We start from the raw sequence: 24,691 nt of genomic DNA, 5'->3' as shown, positions 1-24,691 counted from the left end.
TAAATGGCCTTTTTATTTTATTTTTTTAAATTTATTTATTTTTAATTGGAGGATAATTGCTTTATAATATTGTGTTGGTTTCTACCATATGTCAACATGAATCAGCCATAGGTATATATATATATATATATCCCTTCCCTCTTGAACCTCCCTCCCACTCCCACCCTGACTGTTTCTTTAGTAACTTTAGTTCAATATAATCAATATGAAGGATTTCCCTGCTGGCCCAGTGGTTGGGATTTTGCCTTCCAACGCAGGTGGTGTGGGTTCAATCCCTTGTTGGGAAATGAAGATTCTACAAGCTTTGTAGTCAAAGAGTCAAAACGTAAAACAGAAGCAATATGATAACAAAATTAAAGAAAGACTTTAAAAGTAGTCCACATCAAAAAAAAAAAAAGAAAGAAAGAATGTAAAGAACAGAAGACAAAATAATCAATATGATTGAGGCATATTCAGGGGTGACTTTCCTAGGGCCCCAACAATATGGGTATTCACAAAGAAGAAATTGTACCATTTTCTCCTCATGTATTCTTCACTCAGTCCCTAAGTTTCTCAAGGTAGAGTCCACTGCACTCCCCTAGTCTCTCAGAGTAAAAGTCATTTATAAGCATAATGGTCATTTCCCCTAGCAGTGATGCAGAGTTGAAGAAAGCTGATAACTGACCCAAGTTTGGGGATTTACAGAGTGGTGGCGGGGTCAACCATGCTCACACTCACAGGGGCAGAGAGATTTACAGTTAACTGACTCTAAACTGGCAATTCGTTTTTCTGCTGTTTTACAAAACAATTGAATGCAGCAACAGAGACAAGGGAATATAATATTTTCAAAGGAAATCACAGAAGGAGACTCATAGTATTCAGGAGGTCTTTTTAAAATGGGTTTGAGAAAAAGCTGTAAGTAAGTCATCACCTCTGGCTTTCTTTCTTTGGTACCCAGAAAAGGGATCATATTCTGAGAATTAAAGCACCCTGGGGAATTCCCTGTGGTTAGGACTTGGTACTTTCACATTGGTGGCCTGAGTTCAATGCCTGATATGGGAACTGCTGCTGCTAAGTCGCTTCAGTGGTGTCCGACTCTGTGCGACCCCACAGACAGCAGCCCACCAGGATCCCCCGTCCCTGGGATTCTCCAGGCAAGAACACTGGAGTGGGTTGCCATTTCCTTCTCCAATGCAGGAAAGTGAAAAGTGAAAGTGAAGTCGCTCAGTCGTGTCCGACTCTTAGCGACCCTATGGACTGCAGCCTACCAGGCTCCTCCATCCATGGGATTTTCCAGGCAAGAGTACTGGAGTGGGGTGCCATTGCCTTCTCCAATATGGGAACTACAATCCCACAAACCATGTGACACAGCCAAAGGATTTATGTTTCTGGGCTTACATGGAAATCTTTAAATACTCCAGTGTTCCTCAATCTAAGCCACCCTCTATTCTTTAATATCTCCTTTCCCCTTAGACTCCTAGATGCTTCTTACCCTTCTTCCTCTTTTTCATCCACTCCATTCTTTAAACAGTTCAAGTGTGTGGACTCTGGTATCACACCACAAGTATAAGAAAACAGTGAGCTTTGAGAACCTCTGGGTTCTCCAAGTGCAGTCCCCATCCGGCAGCATTGGGATGATGTGGAAACTTGTTAGATATGCAAATTTGGAGGGCTTCTCCCCAGACATATTGAACCCAAAACTCAGGGCTGGGGCCCAGCTTCTGTGTTTTAGCAAGCCCTGTAGGTGAAACTAATGTAACCAAAAGATTGAAAACCACTGATATGGCGACCTCAAAAGCGAAGGGAAAAAGGATGTTAAAGCTAGTTCACAATCCATTAAAAATGTACCCACCAGGGTTTCCTTGGTGGTCTAGTGGTTGAGAATCCACCTGTTAATACAGGGGGCATGGGTTTGATTGCTGATCCGGGAATATTCCACATGCTGAGGAGCATCTGAGCTGGTGCCCTGTGACTGCTGAAGCCCGGGTGCCTAGAGTCTGTGTTCCGCAACAATAGAAGCCACCATGATAGGAAGTCAGCACCCTTCGAGGAAGGATAGTTCCCCACTCCCCGAAACTAGAGGAAGCCTACGCACAGCAATGAAGACCCAGAGCAACCAAAAATAAAACTTAAATAAACAAATAACTCTTTTTTTAAGTACCCACCCTTCCTGTGGGCTTTTCCTCTATGAGCTGAATAAAATATTGAATTATGTTCATTACTTTCTGACTGCCAGATTATTTTTTAAATTACAGTGTCGGGGCAGGTTGAGCTGATGAGTATTTCTCTACACAGCATCCTTTTCGGTGTTAGACACCTGCAGAGAATCCTAATGTGCTATGAATGAATATTGGTAATTGCTTACAATTTTTGGCTATCATTAACAAATCTGAAATAGTCATTCTTATACGTGCATTTTTAGGTATTGTCTCATTAACAGGATAAATTTATAAATATGGATTTATTGAGTGAAAGATTTTTGCTTGTGGAATGGTTGAGAGCTACTTCTTGGTTTTCTTACAGAAAAGTTACATGAATTGATAGTTGCATTTATATAATACATAACATATAATGGGAGTGCCAGTTTATTTATGATTCTAACAAGGTTGAGCATTACCAAACTTTTTTGTTGTTATTTTTAAAGATACATACATTGGATTCTTTGCACTAAAATTCTATAGTTATTTTAATATTCAATAATAAAATAAACATCCAAAAATATTCCTTTCTCAAAAATGATGATTAAAATAATGTAGTCAATGTTGATGGCAAGACAGTCAAAAAGCATAGAATTTGGAAGGTGGAAAGTAAAATTACTCTTGTTCTCATCCTCTCATCTAGCAGTAATGACCCTCAGAAGTTTGTGTGGTTTTCCAGAAATTTTGTACGTTATCATTGTATTGTTTACATTTCTGTGATTTTTGATGAGTTTGAATATCTTGTCTTATGCTTTGTCATTGCATTTTGGGTGCAGGTGTGAAACTGCCATTCATATCAGGGTAGTCAAATGAGCCAGCATTTTCATTTATGCATTGGGTTTTTGGTTATACATAGAAAGTTTTCTTGTCCCAATATTACTTCTTTTTAGAATATTTCTAGTTTAACTGTTGATGCTTACTTCTCTAATCTATCTACACTTGTGTTGTGAGTTAGGATAGATTATCTCATCAGTGCTCTTTCAAAATAGAGGAAGTTCAAGCCAGAGAAATTAAGAAACTTTCTCAAGGTTACACATCTCGTTGGTGGTCAGGCCAAATCACTTCTGACTCAAAGTTCAGTGTACTTTCCAGCACCTCCTGAGAGTAAACACACAAGTTCCTTCAAAAGCACTTGATATACTGAAGTGTTTAGAGTTGTTTTTTTTTTTTTTTAATTTTATTTTTAAACTTTACAATATTATATTAGTTTTGCCAAATATCGAAATGAATCTGCCACAGGTATACCTGTGTTCCCCATCCTGAACCCTCCTCCCTCCTCCCTCCCCATACCCTCCCTCTGGGTCGTCCCAGTGCACTAGCCCCAAGCATCCAGTATCCTGCATCGAACCTGGACTGGTGACTCGTTTCATACATGATATTATACATGTTTCAATTCCATTCTCCCAAATCTTCCCACCCTCTCCCTCTCCCACAGAGTCCATAAGACTGATCTATACATCAATGTCTCTTTTGCTGTCTCATACACAGGGTTATTGTTAGCATCTTTCTAAATTCCATATATATGCGTTAGTATACTGTATTGGTGTTTTTCTTTCTGGCTTACTTCACTCTGTATAATAGGTTCCAGTTTCATCCATCTCATTAGAACTGATTCAAATGTATTCTTTTTAATGGCTGAGTAATACTCCATTGTGTATATATACCACAGCTTTCTTATCCATTCATCTGCTGATGGGCATCTAGGTTGCTTCCATGTCCTGGGTATTATAAACAGTGCTGTGATGAACATTGGGGTACACGTGTCTCTTTCCCTTCTGGTTTCCTCAGTGTGTATGCCCAGCAGTGGGATTGCTGGATCATAAGGCAGTTCTATTTCCAGTTTTTTAAGGAATGAACACTAAAAAATTAATTTCTATGTTAAAAGACATGGTAATGGGTTAATGTCTTATGTGGCACAACCATCACAAACTTTAGGGTTATATTTTCTACTCAAAAGAAATCACTTGCAGCTCTTTTGAACAAAATTTTGCAAGTTAACACATAGTTTCAGAGATTCAGTCCTACTCAATAGTAAGTAGCATGTCAAAAAAGAAGCATAGTTCTTAAGGAAGGTAATTAAGTAATCCTAAAGTGAAACTGCTAGTTAGACAGGGCTCCAGGTGATATTGACTAAAACTCAGCCGTCCTTTTGCTCTGCTTTGGATAGTTCTTCTCAATACATTTATAATCTAAAAAAGAACAGATTTTATAGGAGTCATGTATTTTATAGAAACACTAAACTGTATTATACTGGTTCATGAAATCAGCTTCTGGTTAAGAAAATAGTACAGAAAGCTAAAAAAAAAAAAAAATTAAAAGTTTAAGTGAAATTAAACCAGTCAAATGTCAATATGGAAAAGTTGGATGATAATGTTAGTATCATAAAAATTAGAATGTGATCTATTGGACTGAGTAGAATTTGAAAGAGATGATTTTTAGCGAAATAAAAGACTGGAAAAATGGAAAGAGGCTGGTGTGACATAGCTGCCAAGTAAAGAGGAGACAGAAATATTAGATGACTTTGAAGAGATGGGTAGGCAGCACGAGCAGTCCCTAAGGATACACCTTACCAAAGTATAGGATTTTGTTCTAAAGAGAGGAGTTACGTGGTTTGATTTTTTTTTTTTTTTAATTTAAGGGTCACTCTGACTGCCATGCAGGGAGTGTATTATAGTTGGGCAAGAGGGGAAATAAAGACAGATTACAAAGCAACAGTCCAGGAAGAAATGGTGGTGGATTGCACTAGGGTGGAAAAAGAAAGGTGGGCAGCCAAGAGCTAGATTTCAGAGACAGGGATGAATTCATTCACAGGAGTCATTGGAGAATAATAAAGATTACTGCAAGACTCAATTACAAAATACGTAGTTAAGGTTAACACAGGTCTAGTACAAAGTGAACACTGACTAAATAATATTTAATAACTATATATTATAAAGGGGTTATTATAGGAACTAAAAATTCCATTCTCAATGAAATATAGAAGAATGATATCAATTAATTTTGCTAATACTTTGAAAATCTGAATTGAAACCCCAATTGAAAAACTGTAAAAGGTCGTTTTTTGTTTGTTCTTTTTTCACCTAGAAGTGTGAAATCTTCTAGGTGAAATAAGCTTCTAGGCCAATAAGCATAGAGGAAATGAAAAATATGATTAAAAACGTATCACCTAAAATCTGTCCTTTCTTAAGAATGATGATATATTATCTGTTCCAGAGCACAGATGAAGATGAGAAAGCACTTAATGCAATTTGTGAAGATAACAGACCCTCAGGACTAACCCCTGAAACTCTAACACTACTGTGGTGTATGAATACAAAAATGTAATTCTTAAATAAAATGTTATCAAACTGAATTCACTAGTATAAAAGACCAACCCATGTTTGGCATTACTGTGAGCATATTTTGACATTGGAAAGTTGTTGTTGTCTTTTAGTTGCTAAGATGTATCCAACTCTTTTGCAACCCATGAACTGGAGCCCGTCAAGTTCCTTTGTCTGTGAGATTTCCCAGACAAGAAGACTAGAGTGAGTTATCGTTCCCTCTTCCACTGGATCTTCCCCACCCAGAGACTGAACCCACGTCTCCTGCATTGCAGGTGGATTCTTTATCACTGAGCTGCCAGGGAGGCCCCTGGAAAGTTGTTACGATACGTAAAATCAGAAAAGCCAAGAAAAAGTATAGAAAATGTTTAGAAAGAATATTTTGATAAGTTGTTTGAGGGCATGCCAAAGTTTATGATTCTAACAATGTGCTTAGTCGCTCAGTTGTGTCCGACTCTTTGCCACCCCCTGGATTGTAGCCCACCAGGCTCCTCTGTCCATGGGGATTCTGCAGGCAAGAATACTGGAATGGGTTGCCATTCCCTTCTCCAGGGGATCTTCCCAATCCAGGGATCAAATCTAGGTCTCGAACACTGCAGGTGGATTCTTTACCATCTGAGCTACCAGGGATGCCCCAAAGTAACAGTAAATGGATGTTAAAATGCCCTCCAAGGTGGAACTTGGCAACGATAAATTTTCTTTCTTTTTTTTTTTTTTTAACTGTTTCTTTTTGTTTGTCTTTTTTTCTGGAGGATGTAAACAGATTTGGGACTAAGGTTCTGTAGCTTTGGACAGCAGCTACTACAGAGAGGGGTTCACCATCTCTGCCCACTTGTCTCCATTTAGAATAAGAGCGCAGGAGTTTCTATGATGAAGATTGGACAAGCATTAAAATTTTTCATTGGTGACAAACTGATTCATCCACCTAGGGGAACTACATCTTTTGTTCTGGTCTCATCCTCTATCAAAATTGTTTTCTAGGCTGGGAGCAGAGAGTTCACATTAATTCACATCTGTAAACTAAGTGTTCTGAAACATTAAAAGTAGTGCAAAAATATGCAGTGGACTGAAACGATAAAAAAAATTCCAGCAAAAAAATTGAAGAAATAGCGAATCAGGGGAGGTACATTAATCTGACACTAGAGAGAGTGAATGCCCAGAGGTTAGAATGAAGAATGGGGAAGCATCCTAAGCAAACGTCCTCAAAATTAGCTCACGATTACAAGTTAATTTTAGGAACAAGATAAGCAATTTTTGTGGGAATGACTTGGTTGGTTTGAATTAAACCATCAGAAGTTTCATATATTGGTTGTATTTATAGAGGGAAAATTAACCAAAATGTCTAATGCCATTAAATTGGAATGTTTTATCATGCAAATAGGATTTAATGAAACCATTAAAATTATATTGTTAAGACTGATTAATTTCAGGCAGTTTTATTTTATAGCATTGAGTTAAAAACACACAATGCAGGTTTGGATATGCAATAGAATTACAACTTTGCAGCTTTGCAAACACATAGACACACATATATACACAGACAAATACATAGCCAAACAGACACACCCTTAGATAAATTATCCCCAGATACCTAAGGTATATTGATTTTATGGTAGAGTTATGAATAATCAATTTCCTACTTTTAAGAATCTTCCAATGTGAACTTGATATGAATTTATTAAGTTGGTAACAAAATACTCACATTTAGATTTTTTTCATAAATAATTTTGTCGCTAATGATGTGCCACTGAATTTTAGTAGTCTCCTAATTTCTAAAGATTAATAATAAAATAAATATTCAATAAAAGGAGTTTGAAGTAAGATTTCAAGCAGAGGATGGTCAATTTATAGTACACATTAACCTGATATTATATATAACTGAAAGAATTTTTTTAATCAATAATGGGGTCTTAAGTTGTGATTACAGAGAAGGCAATGGCACCCCACTCCAGTACTCTTGCCTGGAAAATCCCGTGGATGGAAGAGCCTGGTAGGCTGCAGTCCATGGGGTCCCTAAGAGTCGGACACGACTGAGCGACTTCACTTTCACTTTTCACTGTCATGCATTGAAGAAGGAAATGGCAACCCACTCCAGTGTTCTTGCCTGGAGAATCCCAGGGACAGAGGAGCCTGGTGGGCTGCCATCTATGGGGTCGCACAGAGTCAGATATGACTGAAGTGACTTAGCAGCAGCAGGAAGTTGTGATTAAAAGCAGTTGGGAGACAATTATGGTAATTATATACTATAAAATCAAATTAGGACATAATTTGATAAATATTGACATAATTATGGTATGAAATGTCATAACATATTCCTTCTCAAATTGGTCATGATTTAGAAAATCTATATTATATAGTAGTAACTTATCCTGTTGTTAACAGGACCTGGACCTGGGCCTGGCTTAGTCTTTAGTTTCAGACTGAAATCACAGAGTGTCAGCATAATGAGGGGTTTTCTTAATTTGATCCTCCTCATACATGACATGTTATCCTCACACAAGTAAAGTAGGTAAAAAGAGAGCAAATATGACTTGCTAGTTTTAAAACTAGTAAGAGATTTATCTAGACTTCAAATTCAAATCAATGTGGCTATTATAGTGTTGTCAGTGCTGTGAACCAGAATTTGTAATATTAATCATCTACTGTTTCTCAACTAGAGGAATATATAAAATTGACTTTAAGGAATAATTTTCATGAATCCCAGAGAATAATTTCCCATAGATTCAAAAACCTGAGTTGGAAAAAAGAAGGAAACTAAAATCTTTTTTATGGAAAATGTTTTTTCATTGCACATTATCTCCATGATATAAAACATTTCTTTCTATATCTAGTCAGAGATTAAAACACAATACTAAACATCTCAGCATTTATGCACCCATAGGAGCATATCTTTACTCCTCTTCCATCTCCCCACTCCACAACCCACAGTTTCAGAAACATGATTCTAGATTATCCTTTTAGATTTATACAGGTCAATATTGGAAAAACAAAAAAATCCAATTAAAAAATGACTGGAAGACCTAAACATACATTTTTCCAAAGAAGACATACAGTTGGCCAACAAAAACATGAAAAGATATACATTGTTTATTATGAGAAATGCGAACTACAACTACAATGATGTATCACCTCACACTGTTCAGAATGGCCATCATCAAAAAATCTGCAAAAAATAAATGCTGGAGAGCATGTGGAGAAAAGGGAGCCCTCTTACACTGTTAGTGGGAATGTAAATTGATACTGCCAATATGCAGAACAATATGGAGGTTCCTTAAAAAACTAGGAATAAAACAACTGTATGATCCAGCAATCCCATTACTCAACATATACCCTGAGAAAATCATAATTCAAAAAGACATATGTACCCCAATGTTCACTGCAGCACTATTTACAATAGCCAGGACATGGAACCAGCCTAGATGTCCATTGACAGATGAATGGATAAAGAAATTGTGGTACATATATACAATGGAATATTACTCAGCCATAAAAAGAAACAAATATGAGTCAGATAAACAGACATGCAAGAATATAGAATCTATTATACAGAGTGAAGTAAGTCAGGAAAACAAATATAGTATATTAAAATGTATGTACGGAATCTAGAAGAATGGTACTGACGAACTTACTTGCAGGGAAGGAATAGAGATACAGATGCAGAGAATGGACTTTGGGACACAGCAGGGGAAGGAGGATGGGAAAAATTGAGAAAGTAAGACTGACATATATATATACTGCTATGTGTAAAATAGATAGCTAGTGGAAGCTGCTGTATAGCACAGGGTGCCCAACCCCGTGTTCTATGATGACCTAGAGGGGTGAGATGGGGGCATGTGAGGGAAGCTCTAAAGGAATGGGACATATATGCATACACACACACACACACACATATATATATACACACATACATACATATATATGTATAATTTGCATTTTTGTACTGCAGAAACTAACACAACATTGCAATGCAATTATATTCCAATACAATATTTATACAGGACAGTTCAGTTCAGTTCAGTTGCTCAGTCATGTCTGACTCTTTGCGACCCCATGAACTGCAGCACACCAGGCCTCCCTGTCCATTACCAACTCCCAGAGCTTACCCAAACTCATGTTCATTGAGTCGGTGATGCCATCCAACCATTTCATCCTCTGTTGTCCCCTTCTCCTCCTGCCTTCAGTCTTTCCCAACATCAGGGTCTTTTCAAATGAGTCAGCTCTTCTCATCAGGTGGCCAAAGTATTGGAGTTTCAGCTTCAACATCAGTCCTTCCAATGAACACCCAGGACTGATTTCCTTTAGAATGGACTGGTTGGATCTCCTTGCAGTCCAAGGGAATCTCAAGAGTCTTCTCCAACACCACAGTTCAAAAGCATCAATTCTTATGCACTCAGCTTTCTTTATAGTCCAACTCTCATATCCATACATGACTACTGTAAAAACCGTAGCCTTGACTAGACAGACCTTTGTTGACAAAGTAATGTATCTGCTTTTTAATATGCTATCTAGGTTGGTCATAACTTTCCTGCCAAGGAGTAAGCGTCTTTTAATTTCATGGCTGCAATCACCATCTGCAGTGATTTTGGAGCCCCCCCAAAATAAAGTCAACAACTGTTTCCACAGTTTCCCCATCTATTTGCCATGAAGTGATGGGGCTGGATGCCATGACCTTAGTTTTATGAATGTTGAGTTTTAAGCCAACTTTTTCACTCTCCTCTTTCACTTTCATCAAGAGGCTTTTTAGTTCTTCTTCACTTTCTGCCATAAGACTGGTGTCATCTGCGTATCTGAGGTTATTGATATTTCTCCCGGAAATCTTGATTTCCGCTTGTGCTTCATCCAGCTTGACATTTCTCATGATATACTCTGCATATAAGTTAAATGAGCAGGGTGACAATATACAACCTTGACGTATTCTGTTCTCTATTTGGAACCAGTATGTTGTTCCATGTCCAGTCTGTTGTTCCAACCAGTCTGTTGCTTCCTGACCTGCATACAAGTTTCTCAAGCGGCAGGTCAGGTGGTCTGGTATTCCCATCTCTTTCAGAATTTCCCACAGTTTATTGTGATCCACACATCAAAGGCTTTGGCATAGTCAATAAAGCAGAAATAGATGTTTTTCTGGAACTCTCTTGCTTTTTCGATGATCCAGCAGATGTTGGCAATTTGATCTCTGGTTCCTCTGCCTTTTCTAAAACCAGCTTGAACATCTGGAAGTTCACGGTTCACGTATTGCTGAGGCCTGGCTTGGAGAATTTTGAGCATTACTTTACTAGCGTGTGAGATGAACGCAATTGTGCGGTAGTCTGAGCATTCTTTGGCATTGTCTTTCTTTGGGATTGGAATGAAAACTGACCTTTTCCAGTTCTGCGCCCATTGCTGAGTTTTCCAAATTTGCTGACATGGAGACTGCTTTCCCATATAACTGTGGTTATGTAATTACTGTGCTCACATTTGAAAAACAAGGCTGGACTTTGAGCTCATGTGAGCTAGCTAAGCTGTCTACCCTTTGCTCATGAGGTGTTTTCTCATATTCCAGCTTTTCTCTGATCTTAAAGCTACAATTTTCAGCAGAGCATGTGAATGTTCTTCAGTTTTTTCAGAACATTGAGATCAGAGAGTGGTGAACACAAGTTAATAATATGCTGACAAAACCGGTCAATATTTAACAGTCCCCTTGTACTTCCTTGATCATTTTGTGCTTTGCACCATCACGTTTTATTGCCCTTTACCCTCCTGTCTGGTCAGCTCTGGGGGTCTCAGGGCAAAACAAACCTTTGGGGCTTCCCTGGTGGCTCATTGGTAAAGAATGCATCTGCCAATGCAGGAGACATGAGTTCAATCCTTGGTCTGGGAAGATCCCACATGCCGTGACACAGCTAAGCCTGTGCACCACAACTGTTGAGCCTGTGCTCCAGATGCTGTGGACTGCAAGTATGAAGCCTGAGCACCCTAGAGCCTGTGTTCAGGTAGAGAGGCCACCGCAAGGAGAAACCCACTTGCCACAGCTAAAGAAAAGCTCTCACAGCAGTGAAGACCCACTGCAGCCCCCCACAAATCAATCGATCAATAATTATTAAAAAAAAAATTAACAAGGCTTTGGTTTCCATCTCCCAGGACCTCCCTTTCTCTAACTGTTCATCTTTCTGCCTCACTTCCTATAGTGAGCCGAATGGCTTGTGCCAACCCTTTTCTCCCCAAAAGACATGTCTGCTTGGAAACTGTGAATGTGACCTTAATTGGAATGGGTCTCTGTTGATATCATTTAGTTAGTCACCACAAGATAAGAACACCTTGGATTAGCATGGATGTGATGATGTGTGCTAAGTCACTTCAGTCGTGTCTGAGTCTTTTGTGACGATGTGGATGGTAGCCCGCCAGGCTCCTCTGTCCATGAGATTCTCCAGGTGAGAATACTGGAGTGGGCAGACTGCCATGCCCTTCTCCAGGGGATCTTCCCAACCCAGGGGATCAAACCCACGTCTCTTATGTCTCCTGCATTGGCAGGCAGGTTCTTTACCACTAACGCTACCTGGGAAGCCTGGATGTGATGACATGTGTCCTTATAAGAGAAGACAGAGAGAGAGGGAGGAAGATTGCAGAGCAGAGAAGAAGGCCATGTGAAGATGGAGCAGAGAGTGGAGTCCTTCTGCTGGGAGCAAGGACGCCAGGAGCCACAAGAAGATGGAAGAGGCCAAGAAGGATTCTCCCGGAGAGACTTTGCTGGGGCAGGAGTATGCTGCCAACACCCTCATTGCAGACTTCTTCCCTCCAGAAGTCTAAGAAAGTACATTTCTCTTGCTTTAAGCCACCAACATATTTTTGGTAATTTTGACATCAGCCCTAGGAAATTAATTCACTTCCAGAGCCTCATTTTGACTGAGAATAGCAGATATGTAATTTCCATGATGCATGATTTTTTCATCCTTTCTTAGATGACTCAGCTCAGCTCTCCCCGTGTTGTCTTAAGCTTTTCTACAGCTTCGATACCCTGAGGGTGAAAAACTCTGAGCGGATTCATTGTTTCGGATTCCAGTTTCTAGGACCATCTTGGCCTCTTTTTCCCCATTTTTATCCCCATTGTCCAACCACTTCCCCATTGGCTTGCCTCACATTTCTCTTGGTTTCTTAACTTTGGCACGGAAATCCACATCCTGTCCAACCCTCCCCACCCCCAAACTCACCTTTCTTTATTAATCTACACTCAGGGTTCTGAAATCTGATCTCTTTGTGTGTATCTCTGCAATATAGTAGATATAATAATAATAATATATCTATTGGTGATATACCCATTTATATGGCTATGTAGTGTGTAATAAACCATGTATATATATGTAATATAATATTTAATAAATAAAATAAAGCATGGATATGTGTTTGAGCAAGCTTTGGGAGTTGGTGATGGACAGGAAAGCCTGGCGTGCTGCAGTCCATAGTGTCGCAAAGAGTTGGACATGACTGAGCGATTAAACTAAACTAAATATAGCCATCATTGCCTCAAATCTCATTTGACATGGTCAGGCATATAGCTCAGATACTAGTAAATAATGGTAGTTTTTTCTCAAGGAAATATTAGATTTCTTCCTACCTCTACTTTTCATTAGAAAACTATAGTCTTCTGTGTTAATAATTTTTCTACTCTTCCTTCTAAACAGCTGGAGTCCACTGCTTCTCACAAGTGCTTTGAATTTTTACAGGAGAGTATATGTATATTTATTTTTCTTAAAAGACCTAGGTTTGGTCCCTGGGTCCGGAAGATCCCCTGGAGAAGGGCATGACAACCCATTCCAGTACTCTTGCCTGGAGAATCCCATGGACAGAGGAGCCTGGTGGGCTACAGTCCATGGGGTTGCAAAGAGTCAGACACGACTGAAGTGACTTAGTATACACGCAAGCCCTTCTCACTGTTTCTCATAGTTAGGAACACATTTCTTTCCAAAAACAACCTTCAAAAACTCTCATTGCTCATGTGAACCTCCACTGTCTTTTACAGATTCTGTTACTTACAAGTATTGAGCTAGTTAGCCTAGAGGTTCCGATTTAACTACTGGCTAGGGTTCTAGCATCAGTATTTATTTAGGCTCCCCAGCTAATTTTAGCACACAATCCAGCAATCACTGTCAGAACATTGCCTGCACTTAACCTGCTAGGAATACATTTACACGCCATTGCAGAAGACATTTACCAGATGTGTGAAATGCAAATTCCTGAGCCTAACATTTGAGTCCCCTTGGTCTCACCCCAATCTAATCTGCTATCGTCTATCTTGGTCCCTCCTCTCCTGCCCAGCTGATTTGCTCAAATTCTTTAAAGAAAAATTTCTCCCCACCCACCTACCCAAACACATGCACGCACAGATTACATGACTGGCAAGCAATTTTTGTGGCTTTCCTGTGGGACTAAAAGAGACACATTTTCCTCACTGAAATGTTAGACCCTACAGATGTTTGAGAGTTTATACAAACAGAAGGGTAGAGTATGTTAAACCAGGTCAGCCCTTTCCCGCAGAGCCAGAATGATTGCTTATTCATTAGTTTGACTGTGCTTTCTTTTCTTCTTTGTTACTGATAAAAATCAGAACCATTTCTTGTGTTTATTAGCTTTACCTAAAAATGCTATTAAAATCATTGGAACATAATGATCTTTGCTACCGTGGTACATAATTATGCTCACATGCTCTAAGTATTTATGGTAAACAACCAAGCTTGCTGGAAGGGCATCTTTGGTCTGATTGACATAATGGAAGAGCCACCCCATCACTTTCCTAAAAGCAAACAAAGCCCTTAGCAAAACCAGGCTGATATTTCTCGATTTGTGACCTGTTGTGACAACACTGCTATTTATTTGGTGATGAGTGAGGGCTTCTCTTCTGGTCAGCTGAATAACCTGAGACAGATTCTGGTTTCAACACTCTTCCCCTACCTCTTCCCAGAAAGGGAGGTGTTTGGGAGAGAAAACTAAAACTGAAACAAAGACTTGCAATCTTTAAAACTCTGACAAATGACTGTGAGAACAGATCCAGTTTGCCAGGAAATTTCTATCTGAGTTCCAGAATGGAAATTTCTTCTAAGGAGTATGCATCAACCAGACCACAGGGCAGATGGGGTCTTGTATTGTCTCAGAAAGTCACAATCACTTGATGTTGTTACTGTTTCCCATCTGGTTTTCTTATTTATAAGAAAGGAAACTGCAAAGAATGGGAACACAATCATGGTGGCCCCACCCAATGTTCACACATAAAATGTTATCAAAAAACCCGAAAACGCTTTTCAGCCAACCCAATAATTTTAATAGTATTTTTCTCAGTTCAGTGTATATATTTAATCCCAATAAGAGAGTGTTGGCCTGTAGATTGGCTCTTTCTTGTGAACTAGAGATGGTCTGAATGTGCCTAAATCAAGTTATATACACAAAATGAAATTTTGAATAAGCTCTGGACTGAGGGTCAGGCAAATTGGCTTCTAGCAGTCCACTGGATTTATGAAAGTGCTTCCATGCTCCATAGCAGTCCAGTGGGAGTGGGGCTAGATCTCTTCCAGTGCCTGTGAAAACTGAGGGTCAGGCAATGCTGATGATTCATTGTAGGTCACAAGAGTTAGTAAGCAAAACTTTGGATGACTCAAGTATCTGGTTTGTTCAGGATTTTCCTGGCTTAGCACAGAAAATCCTGCTTCTTGGAATCCCCTTTGGCCTCTAGCAAATGGACATTCTTGGTCACCCTAGTGGCAGGGTCAGAGAACACAGTCCAATGTTTTGGGCCACAACTGTCATCTAACACCCTAGAGTCATTACTGTTAGTGCTCAAGTTTCTTGCAGATCTGTGACTTGATTTCAAAACTAACAGCTCTACAGAGTAGCACTTGGGGATCAGCAAATAGATCCTATATTCATCTGTATTCCTCTATCACACTCCATAAGAGTTAATTAAATTCTAGGTCAATCATTAATCATGATTAAATCACCAATTAGGTCCGTAGAAGGAAAAATTGGATCTAATAAATGATTGCAGTGATTGTAACATTGGATCTCTAGATTTTTAGCTGAGTAGTCTTGGCCCTAATTTATAACATAGTAGAAAAAAAGAAATAAAGAGTCCTGAGTACTTCTGCTTTTTCCAGTAATATGACTTTGGGCAAACCACTTCTGGTCTTCAGTTTCTAATAACTCTTGCAGTTTTAACATTTTCCATCTCAACCACATTCAAAGATTTAAACAATGTTGAAAAGGAACTGCATTAAGAACAAATAAGAAATAGTTTCAGTTTGTTCTCAAAGGTTTTTTCCTCTTCACAGCAATATCTGTGAATATCTAATCCCTCCTGCTATCCTCAAGGACACCTGAGGTCCACCTGTGTTCTCTTTTCTCTACCACTAGCCAGGCAAGATCAGAGAAGGCAATGGCACCCTACTCCAGTACTCTTGCCTGGAAAATCCCATGGACGGAGGAGCCTGGTGGGCTGCAGTCCATGGGGTCGCTAAGAATAGGACATGACTGAACAACTTCACTTTGACTTTTCACTTTAATGCATTGGAGAAGGAAATGACAACCCACTCCAGTGTTCTTGCCTGGAGAATCCCAGGGACGGGGGAGCCTGCTGGGCTGCGTCTATGGGGTCGCTCAGAGTCGGACACGACTGAAGTGACTTAGCAGCAGCAGCAGCAGCCAGGCAAGGTAAACTGAATTTCTTGCCTTAGTGCTTAGTCACTTGGTCATGTCTGATTCTGTGTGACCCTTTAACTGGGGTAGCCCACGAGGCTCCTCTGTCCATGGGACTCTCCAGGCAAGGATACTGGAGGGATAGCCATTCCCTTCTCCAGGGGATCTTCCAGACCCAGGGATCATATAATTGATCTTTATCTAATTCTCTCTCTCTTTTTGATAACTGCACATTTGCTCACAAATCACTGGAATGACTGGAAATCTATTTAAAAAACAAACAAACAAAAACATGACATTAAAACATTTCACTTGCTCTCTTGCTGCTGTAGCTGTCACTTGCCTTTGCTGGTAATCACCCCGTGCCTTATTTGTACTGTTGGTAAAGAATCCGCCTGCAGTGCAGGAGACCCTGGTTCAACCCCTGAGTCAGGAAGACCCACTGGAGAAGGGAGAGGTTACCCACTGCAGTATTCTGGCTTAGAGAATTCCATGGACTGTACAGTCCATGGGGTCACAGAGTTGGACATGAGTGAGCAACTTGCACTTATTTGTATTATCCATCCCACATCACAGACTTGGCATTTATGCTGCATCTCTCTTAATGACTACATCATTAAACAAACAAACACACAAATCAGCATCTCAAGAAAACTATACTGATTTGCTCTAAGACCCTAGCCTTACCAGAGGATTTGGGAGAAGAAAGCCATAATCTTCAGAAATGTGAAATCTTCCTAAAGTCAAGAACGGTGCTGTCTTCAAATTCTGACTTTGAGGCTCCATAATGTTGTTTGAAGTATCTGTGCCGAGACTGCTGCTGAAGAGACAACTGCTTCAAATATGTCAAAGACACAGGGAGCTTCAGAATAGCATCTCTTCCTCGCAGTTAGTTGTCCGGTTGTCTCAGGAACAGGGGAGAACCTTGTTCTGAGGTTAAATTCCACACTACCATGGGACTTTCTCTGACACAAAGCTGAGTAAACAGTTAAAGACTGCTGGTTTAAAACAAACAAGGCAAACAAAACCACGTCACACACACACACACACAAATTCTTTTCATACATGTGAATATAAGAAGATTGATTTTAAACCCAGAGACAAATCTGTTCTTCTTTAGAAAAAGGGAAATAAACAAGAGTTTTTGTTGATCTCAAACACTCTGACAGAACCTGGTCCATGATGAACTTTGACAACTGGGTCTTGGGCATAAACTATTAAAACCAGAAGTTAGTACTTTCAGACAGACATGTCAGTGATTGACATGAGTAGAGGGGGACAAGGACTCTGTGGGCATATCAGAACCTCTGAAGGGTTCTGTGTGTAGTTTGAACAGCATATTCCAAGATTATAATTACTTTGAGTGACATTAAGAAATACTGTTTAATTTTTTAAAAACTTCAATGACACTCAGAGAATATATGTTTCATGAAGTTTCATAAACAAGGTAGCAGATATTAACAAATTCAAGAAAAACCTAATGTATCATCTGTTTAACCCTCTATGTTTATTAAACATATTTTGACAATCCACCTCTAAAATGGGTGATTTTACCTATGAACCAGGTACTACCAGATCTACTTTACAGATTAGTAAACTGAAGTACATACATGTAAATAACCCTGTCCACTGCCTCTCCACTAATTATGGACTAAAGCTGAGCTATCTTTATCTCCAAGCTATTTCTCTGTTCACTTGATCAGGCTGCAAGGCTGTCTGTAAAAGATGCCATGATGGTTTGAATTCACTGAAACAGGGAGCCCAGTAATAAGTTCCAGATGATAGATTTGCACTGTGAAAATTCCAAAGATTCTACGTTTTGGTCCAGTTGGACCCTGAACTTAGGTCGCCAGGTTGTCAACAAACTTATTTGGAGGCTGACTTGTACTTAGACATCTTCTCCTTCCTCCCTTTCTCTACGATAAGTCCAAAAGCTGAGAGTAGGAAGTGCTCTGATAATTCATGTAACAATTTCCGGAAGATCCCACGTGCCTCAGAGCTGTTAAGCCCATGAACCACAACTACTGAGCCTGAGTGCTGCAATTACTGAAGCCCGCATACCTTGCTGCTGCTGCTGTTGCTGCTTCGCTTCAGTCGTGTCCGACTCTGTGCGACCCCATAGACCGCAGGCCACCAGGCTCCCCCGTCCCCGGGATTCTCCAGGCAAGAACACTGGAGTGGGTTGCCATTTCCTTCTCCAATGCATGAAAGTGAAAAGTCAAAGTGAAGTCGCTCAGTCGTGTCCGACTCCCAGCGACCCCATGGACTGCAGCCCACCAGGCTCCTCCATCCATGGGATTTTCCAGGCAAGAATACTGGACTGGGGTGCCATTGCTTCTCTGCCGAATACCTTACAGCTTGGCAATAAGAGAAGCATCTGCAATGAGAAGCCTGCGCACCACAGCAAAAAGTAGGTCCTGCTGGCAGCAATTAGAGAAAGCCCACAAGCAGAAATGAAGACCCAGCACAGCTAAAAAAAAAAAAAAAAATTAGATGAATAAATAAATTAAGTAATTTTTAGAAACTATTTTACTTCCCTGGTGGCTCAGACGGTAAAAGCATCTGCCCACATGTGGAAGACCCAGGTTCTATCCCTGGGTCAGGAAGAAACCCTGGAGAAGGGAATGGCAACCCACTCCAGTACTCTTGCCTGGAAAATCCCACAGATGGAGGAGCCTGGTAGGCTATGGAGTCACCGAGAGTTGGACACCGCTGAGTGACTTCACTTTCCTTTCCTTTAAAACTATCTACTTCCCTGGTGGCTCAGACCGTAAAGTGTCTGTCTACAATAAGGGAGACCTGGGTTCGATTCCTGGGTTGGGAAGATCCCCTGGAGAAGGAAATAGCAATCCACTCCAGGACTATTGCCTGGAAAATCCCATGGACAGAGGAGCCTGGTAGGCTACAGTCTATGGGGTCACAAAGAGAAGGACACAACTGAGCGACTTCACTCACTCACTCACTCACTCACTTCCTCTTAGACCAATATCCATCCAGTTTTGAAGATCAGTTTCTTATGCCTCCTAAATGCAATTTATCAAATTGTATATGTTGAATCATCTTCTTGCTCTTTCGTTCAATCTCAGATTAAAAAGAAGGAACAGGTTTTTGTTTGTTTGTTTTTTATGCTGGTCTAGCTATTTTTCATCCATTCTCTCTGTATTCTCATAAGAATTTATTGTAACATTATTAAAGCTTGGCATCAAAATGCCCAAAGTGAAAAGAACATTATAGACTACATAATCTAATTCAAACTCTCAGGAAACATAAGATATCCTGAGGTTGGTGAGAGGGAAGTGACTTAGCAAATGTCATTCTGGTGGGGCTGCCATCAGAATTGGTCTAGAATTTGGACTTGCTGCCTCTCAGCCCAGAATTTTCCACTCTTCCCAATCACCAGGACTCCCTGAGTGGGAATTTCTATCTCATCTCTTATTAGCTTATGTGGCTATTCTAACAAGTGGCTTAAAATTCTAAGCTTCTGTTTCTACATCTGCAGGAAATAGTAGTGTTAATCTCAGTGGGTAAATGAGGAACATTAACTGAAGCCCTTATCAGATGGGTAACAGTAAATGCTATTTTCTTCATGTTCTCCCCCCTTTCTAGAAATCCATTTTTAATACGATATTTTTTGTAGCTTTCTTCCCTCTCTTCCTGACTGGATCTTTTCTTTTTTAGTTGCTGACTTCTTTTCCCACTTCAGACCAAGGTGTATAGATATTTGCAGTATTACTGTCAGCACTTCCCCACCTCAGTATTCTTATGAATTTCCACCTGATCTTAACCATGAGTTCTATGTGCACGTACTCCAGTCTGCATGTTCAGTCTTGACCGTTCTTACTTCCAAGGTCTAGGCCCATGCAACCTGTAGGTCACTGAACATCTCAGGTTCTGCCACAAAATCATTAAGAACTCCTCACTGTAAGTCAAAGTTCAAATGCCCTTGGCCTGGCTTTCAAGGATGTCCTTCACCTGACCTCTAAATACCCTCTAGCTGTGCAAAATTCTACTATCACCTTGAACCTCTTTTACGTCATGTTTCAAGCATCATGGCAAACCTGGTTTGACAGCTACTAACATCCAAACATTGTATTTATCTAGTCTTTTCTATCAGATTGTAAGTTCCTTGACCAAGCCATATTTAACCTAACTTTGTATTTTCCTTTAGCAGCAAGCCCAGTGTCTAGAGTTCAATAAATGTTTATGAAATGAATTCTCTCTCCTGGCATTTCATTTTTGGATTTGGTGTCTTGATGCCAAGTAGAAGTTTGTGCTGTTCTGTAACTCCACTGTACTCCCAGACCAGAGGTGTACTCTGAAGCAGGGAACACAGTGACCTCATGAAGATTTGTTTGACATGTTTCTTATTTACCAAGAGGAAACTGTGTTCAAGAACTTCCTTTCCTAATAGTTAGGCTTGTCATTTCAGAGTCCTGGGTTCTATAATCAGCTTTTGGGTGAATTATTATAATTTCAGTATACAACAAAGTTTCCCCTTTTCTTAAACTGGGTGTTAGGGTCTTTTGGAAATGCACCAAGAAATATTCAGAAAAAGAAGAAGAGCATTCACAATGGAAGTATTTAGGATATCATTTACTTGTTTTCCGGTACAATTTCAGTTATACTTAGTTTTAGTTTCAAGTTGATTAAGTCCAAAACCTGAGTTATCAAACTCCATCAGCCCAAACAGCAGTACACTGAGGTTATTCTGTACAGCTCATTAATTACTTCTTTGTTCATAAATTCAATGGAATTTCCTAGTCCTTTCTGATTAACAATTCAAGTGTATCACATTTTGCTTTACTAATTTTTTTAAAACTCTCTTCTCCTTTTGAACTTTCCTATGAAATGCTTGCTCCTTGGGAAAAAAGCTATGACCAACCTAGATAGCATATTAAAAAGCAGAAGCATTACTTTACCAACAAAGGTCCATCTAGTCAAAGTTATGGTTTTTCCAGTAGTCATGTATGGATGTGAGAGTTGGACTATAAAGAAAGCTGAGCACTGAAGAATTGATGCTTTTGAACTGTGGTGTTAGAGAAGACTCTTGAGAGTCCCTTGGACTGCAAGGAGGTCAAACCAGTCTATCCTAAAGGAAATCAGTCCTGAATATTCACTGGAAAGACTGATGCTGAAACTCCAATACTTTGGCCACCTGATGCAAAGTGCTGATTCATTGGAAAAGACCTTGATGCTGGGAAAGATTGAAAGCAGGAGGAGAAGGGGATGACAGAGAATGAGATGGTTGGATGGCATCACCAATGCAATGGACATGAGTTTGAGTAGGCTCCAGAAGTTGGTGATGGACAGGGTAGACTTGCATGCTGTAGTCCATGGGATCGCAAAGAGTTGGACATGACTGAGAGACTGAACTGAACTGAATGAAAAATATCCCTTCTGGTTGGACTGTATTTAAAACTAAAAAGAAAAAAACTGACAGTTAACTGATTGTTTTTGTCTGTTCCAAGACCTAAGGTAATCATCTTCCATAGAGTATCTGATTTAACCTTCCCAAACAGCCCTGTAAGTGAGTCACTAATATTCCCATCATTCAGTTGAGGAAACCGCAGCATGGGAAAGTTAAGTAAGAGCCTAAGGTCATACTTCTTTGTAAGTGTTTGTGTCAGGGCTGGAGCCATCTGGAGACAAAATCGTTGCCTTTAACCATGAAGGCATGGCTTCCCATTTTGGGTTTTTCTCTCTTGTTGTTCTAGTTAGTTTACCACTGGTGATCTCCCTGGCTCAGGTCCTGATTTCCCTCTCCTTGGGCGGTCATCTCTCTTCAGACTTCAACCATCATCTCCAGCTGAGGACTACCAACATTTCATTTCTAGTTGGATCTCTCCTGTCACCTGCTAGACATCTCTACTGGACTGCTGTAGAAGCTTCCTAAGAAATACCTTAACGCATCTAACATGTGCCATATACTTTTCATGAAGACCCAGGAAAACACTTAGAAAACGTGCATCAAGGTTCAAGGTCTTGAGCAGAGAGCCTACTGCCAAGAGATAAATTCAAGGCTTACTTATTACTTATTCTCTGATGATAAGAACTAGGCTCATCTTTCCCTCCTATTCCATGTCTTGGTGAATGGTATCTTTCAGAACTGGTGGTACAATTTGTGGGACCCAGAGAAGAATAAAAACATAAGGACTCTTGTTCAAAATTATTCAGAATTTCGAAAGAGAAACAGTTGAGCATGAAGCCAAGAGTGGACCCTTCTGCAGACAAGACCCTATCTGACAACATGGGCTGAAGGTCCATGAAGATGGCTCTAGCTTACCAGTTGGAGACCTGAAAGTTGTCTCTCCATCTCATCCAACAGAACTCTGGTCTTGCTCCTCCTACTGCCGTAATATTTCTTATGTTTCCCTTATCTCCATTCCCATTGCCATCATTTTCAATAGCCATTTACTACTGAAATATTATATAGTCTAATCCTTAAATTGATCTTTGCCCCAAATCTAAGCCCATAATACTTCACCATCATTGCAGGCTTGGATGACTTTTACAAGCTCCAAACTCATCACCATGCCTTTATGATCACTCCCCATTTTATCCTACCCCTACAATTTTTTCCCCAACTACTACCAGAGTCTTTTAAATACTTATTTCTTTTCAATGGGCTTCCCTTGTGGCTCAGCTGGTAAAGAATCTGTCTGTAATTTAGGAAACCTGGATTTGATCCCTGAGTTGGGAAGATATCCTGGGGAAGGGAAAGACTATCCACTCCGGTATTCTGGCCTGGAGAATTCCATGGCCTATATAGTCCATGGGGTTGCAATAAGTCGGACATGGCTGAGTGACTTTCACTTTCCTTTATAGTGGGCAATGCTTCACTTAAATAGAATCCAAATATAAAAATATAATAAAGTCATTTCTCTGCTTAAAAGTATTCATTTTGTTTTCACAATAAACTGAAATTCTTTTGTTGCATGGCCCTGGAAGCCAATCATAATTTAGCTTAATCAACTCATCGCCATTTTTCTTCTTTTATGCTTCAGTCATATTGAGCTGTGTGGGCTCCCTAAGTAGACCTTGCTATGCTGCTATTCTTAAACACTCTTCTTTCTCGTCCTGCATTTTTCCAGCCTTTTATTTGAATATAGTATACCTATCATCTTTTAAAACTCATCTCATGAATTGTCTTATCTAGGAAAATCTATTCTTACCACAAACTTTTTTTTTGGTGGAAAGCAAAGTTTGCTTTATTTTGGATGCCAGCAACTGGATGTAGGGAAAGGAGGACAGACTCTTGTCCAAAGACTGACTCCACCCTTCTCCCCCAACACCTGCATCAATAATCAGCGGGTTAGAGCATTTGTAGACAGAGCGGAGAAGGCAATGGCACCCCACTCCAGTACTTTTGCCTAGAAAATCCCACGGACAGAGGAGCCTGCTAGGCTGCAGTCCATAGGGTCGCTAGAGTCGGACACGACTGAGCGACTTCACTTTTACTTTTCACTTTCATGCACTGGAGAAGGAAATGGCAACCCACTCCAGTGTTCTTGCCTGGAGAATCCCAGGGACGGGGGAGCCTGGTGGGCTGCCGTCTATGGGGTCGCACAGAGTCAGACATGATTGAAGCGATTTAGCAGCAGCAGCAGCAGACAGACAGAGAGGGCTACATGCAGAAAGAGCACAGTTAACTCTGATGATCATCTTGAATTAGTCATCAGTGATCTGACTGATGAGAGTCACCTTGACTGTTTTAAGTACAAGCATTCTCATTCATTCTGCCTCCAACACTTTAAAAAACCACCACCACAAAATAGAAAAGTAATTCCTATTCTGACTTAATGACACTGTCAGGAAACAAAGATACTGAGGGAAAACCTGTTGTAAGCTTTTAAAAATTATAAATATATAAAATAATTCTTACATCAAAATCATTGTCTTTATGATCTGGAAGACATAGAGATGTTATTCTACTTTTGAACATGTGTTGTTTAAAATTTCCATAGCTTCCATAGCTTAGCATAACATCTGCATGAACGTTCAGATCACATAGAGGATTTAATCAGAATTGGAAAGCACTTTAATCTATTTATCTCTGATTATTTTAGGTGTGCAAAAACAGACCAGAGAGGTTAAGCGAATCATTGAAGGCCACAGAATTGTTTTCTTTTTAATAGACTTTAATTTTTTAGGGTTGATTTAGGCCCAAAGCAAAATTAAGCAGAAAGTACAGAGTCCCCATATACCTTCTTCCCCAGACATGCTTAGTTTTGCACATCAGGATGGTGCACTTGTTCCAGCTGATAAACCTACACTGATAGACTATGATTATCCAAAGTCCACAGCTTACATTAGGGTTCACTCCTGGTGTTCTATGTCCTACGGGGTTTGGGAAATGCATGGCATGTGTCTACTGTTATTCTATCGTACAGAGCAGTTTCACTGAACTGAACATCCTCTGTGTTCCTCCTGGTCATCACTCCCTCTGTCCTAACCTCTGGCCATCCCTGATCCTTTTCCTGCCTCCATGGTTTTTACCTTTCTCCAGAATGTCTTATAGCGGGAATCTCGCAGTCTGTA

At 40.0% G+C, this 24,691-nt stretch overlaps 1 protein-coding gene across 3 annotated transcripts in view; it reads right to left on the bottom strand.

The window, feature by feature from the left end:
* The window catches only part of IDO2 (indoleamine 2,3-dioxygenase 2), a 65,966-nt gene extending 48,881 nt beyond the window's left edge, over positions 1–17,085 (bottom strand). For 2 of the 3 annotated variants that reach the window (XM_010820353.4, XM_010820354.4), the window contains exon 1: positions 16,841–17,085. In XM_010820353.4, the coding sequence (XP_010818655.1) occupies positions 16,841–16,939 (99 nt within the window). In that variant the 5' untranslated portion in view covers positions 16,940–17,085. Of the gene's footprint in view, positions 1–9,600; positions 9,978–16,840 lie in introns of those variants that run through there. The other variant, XM_059882372.1, reaches the window with a different exon arrangement.
* Positions 17,086–24,691: the final 7,606 nt, after the last annotated feature.

The sequence above is a fragment of the Bos taurus genome, chromosome 27, assembly GCF_002263795.3.
Source record: "Bos taurus isolate L1 Dominette 01449 registration number 42190680 breed Hereford chromosome 27, ARS-UCD2.0, whole genome shotgun sequence".
Taxonomy (NCBI): Eukaryota; Metazoa; Chordata; class Mammalia; order Artiodactyla; family Bovidae; genus Bos; species Bos taurus.
Note: the sequence above shows the minus strand (reverse complement) of the source record. Positions and strands in the feature narration are given on the sequence as shown.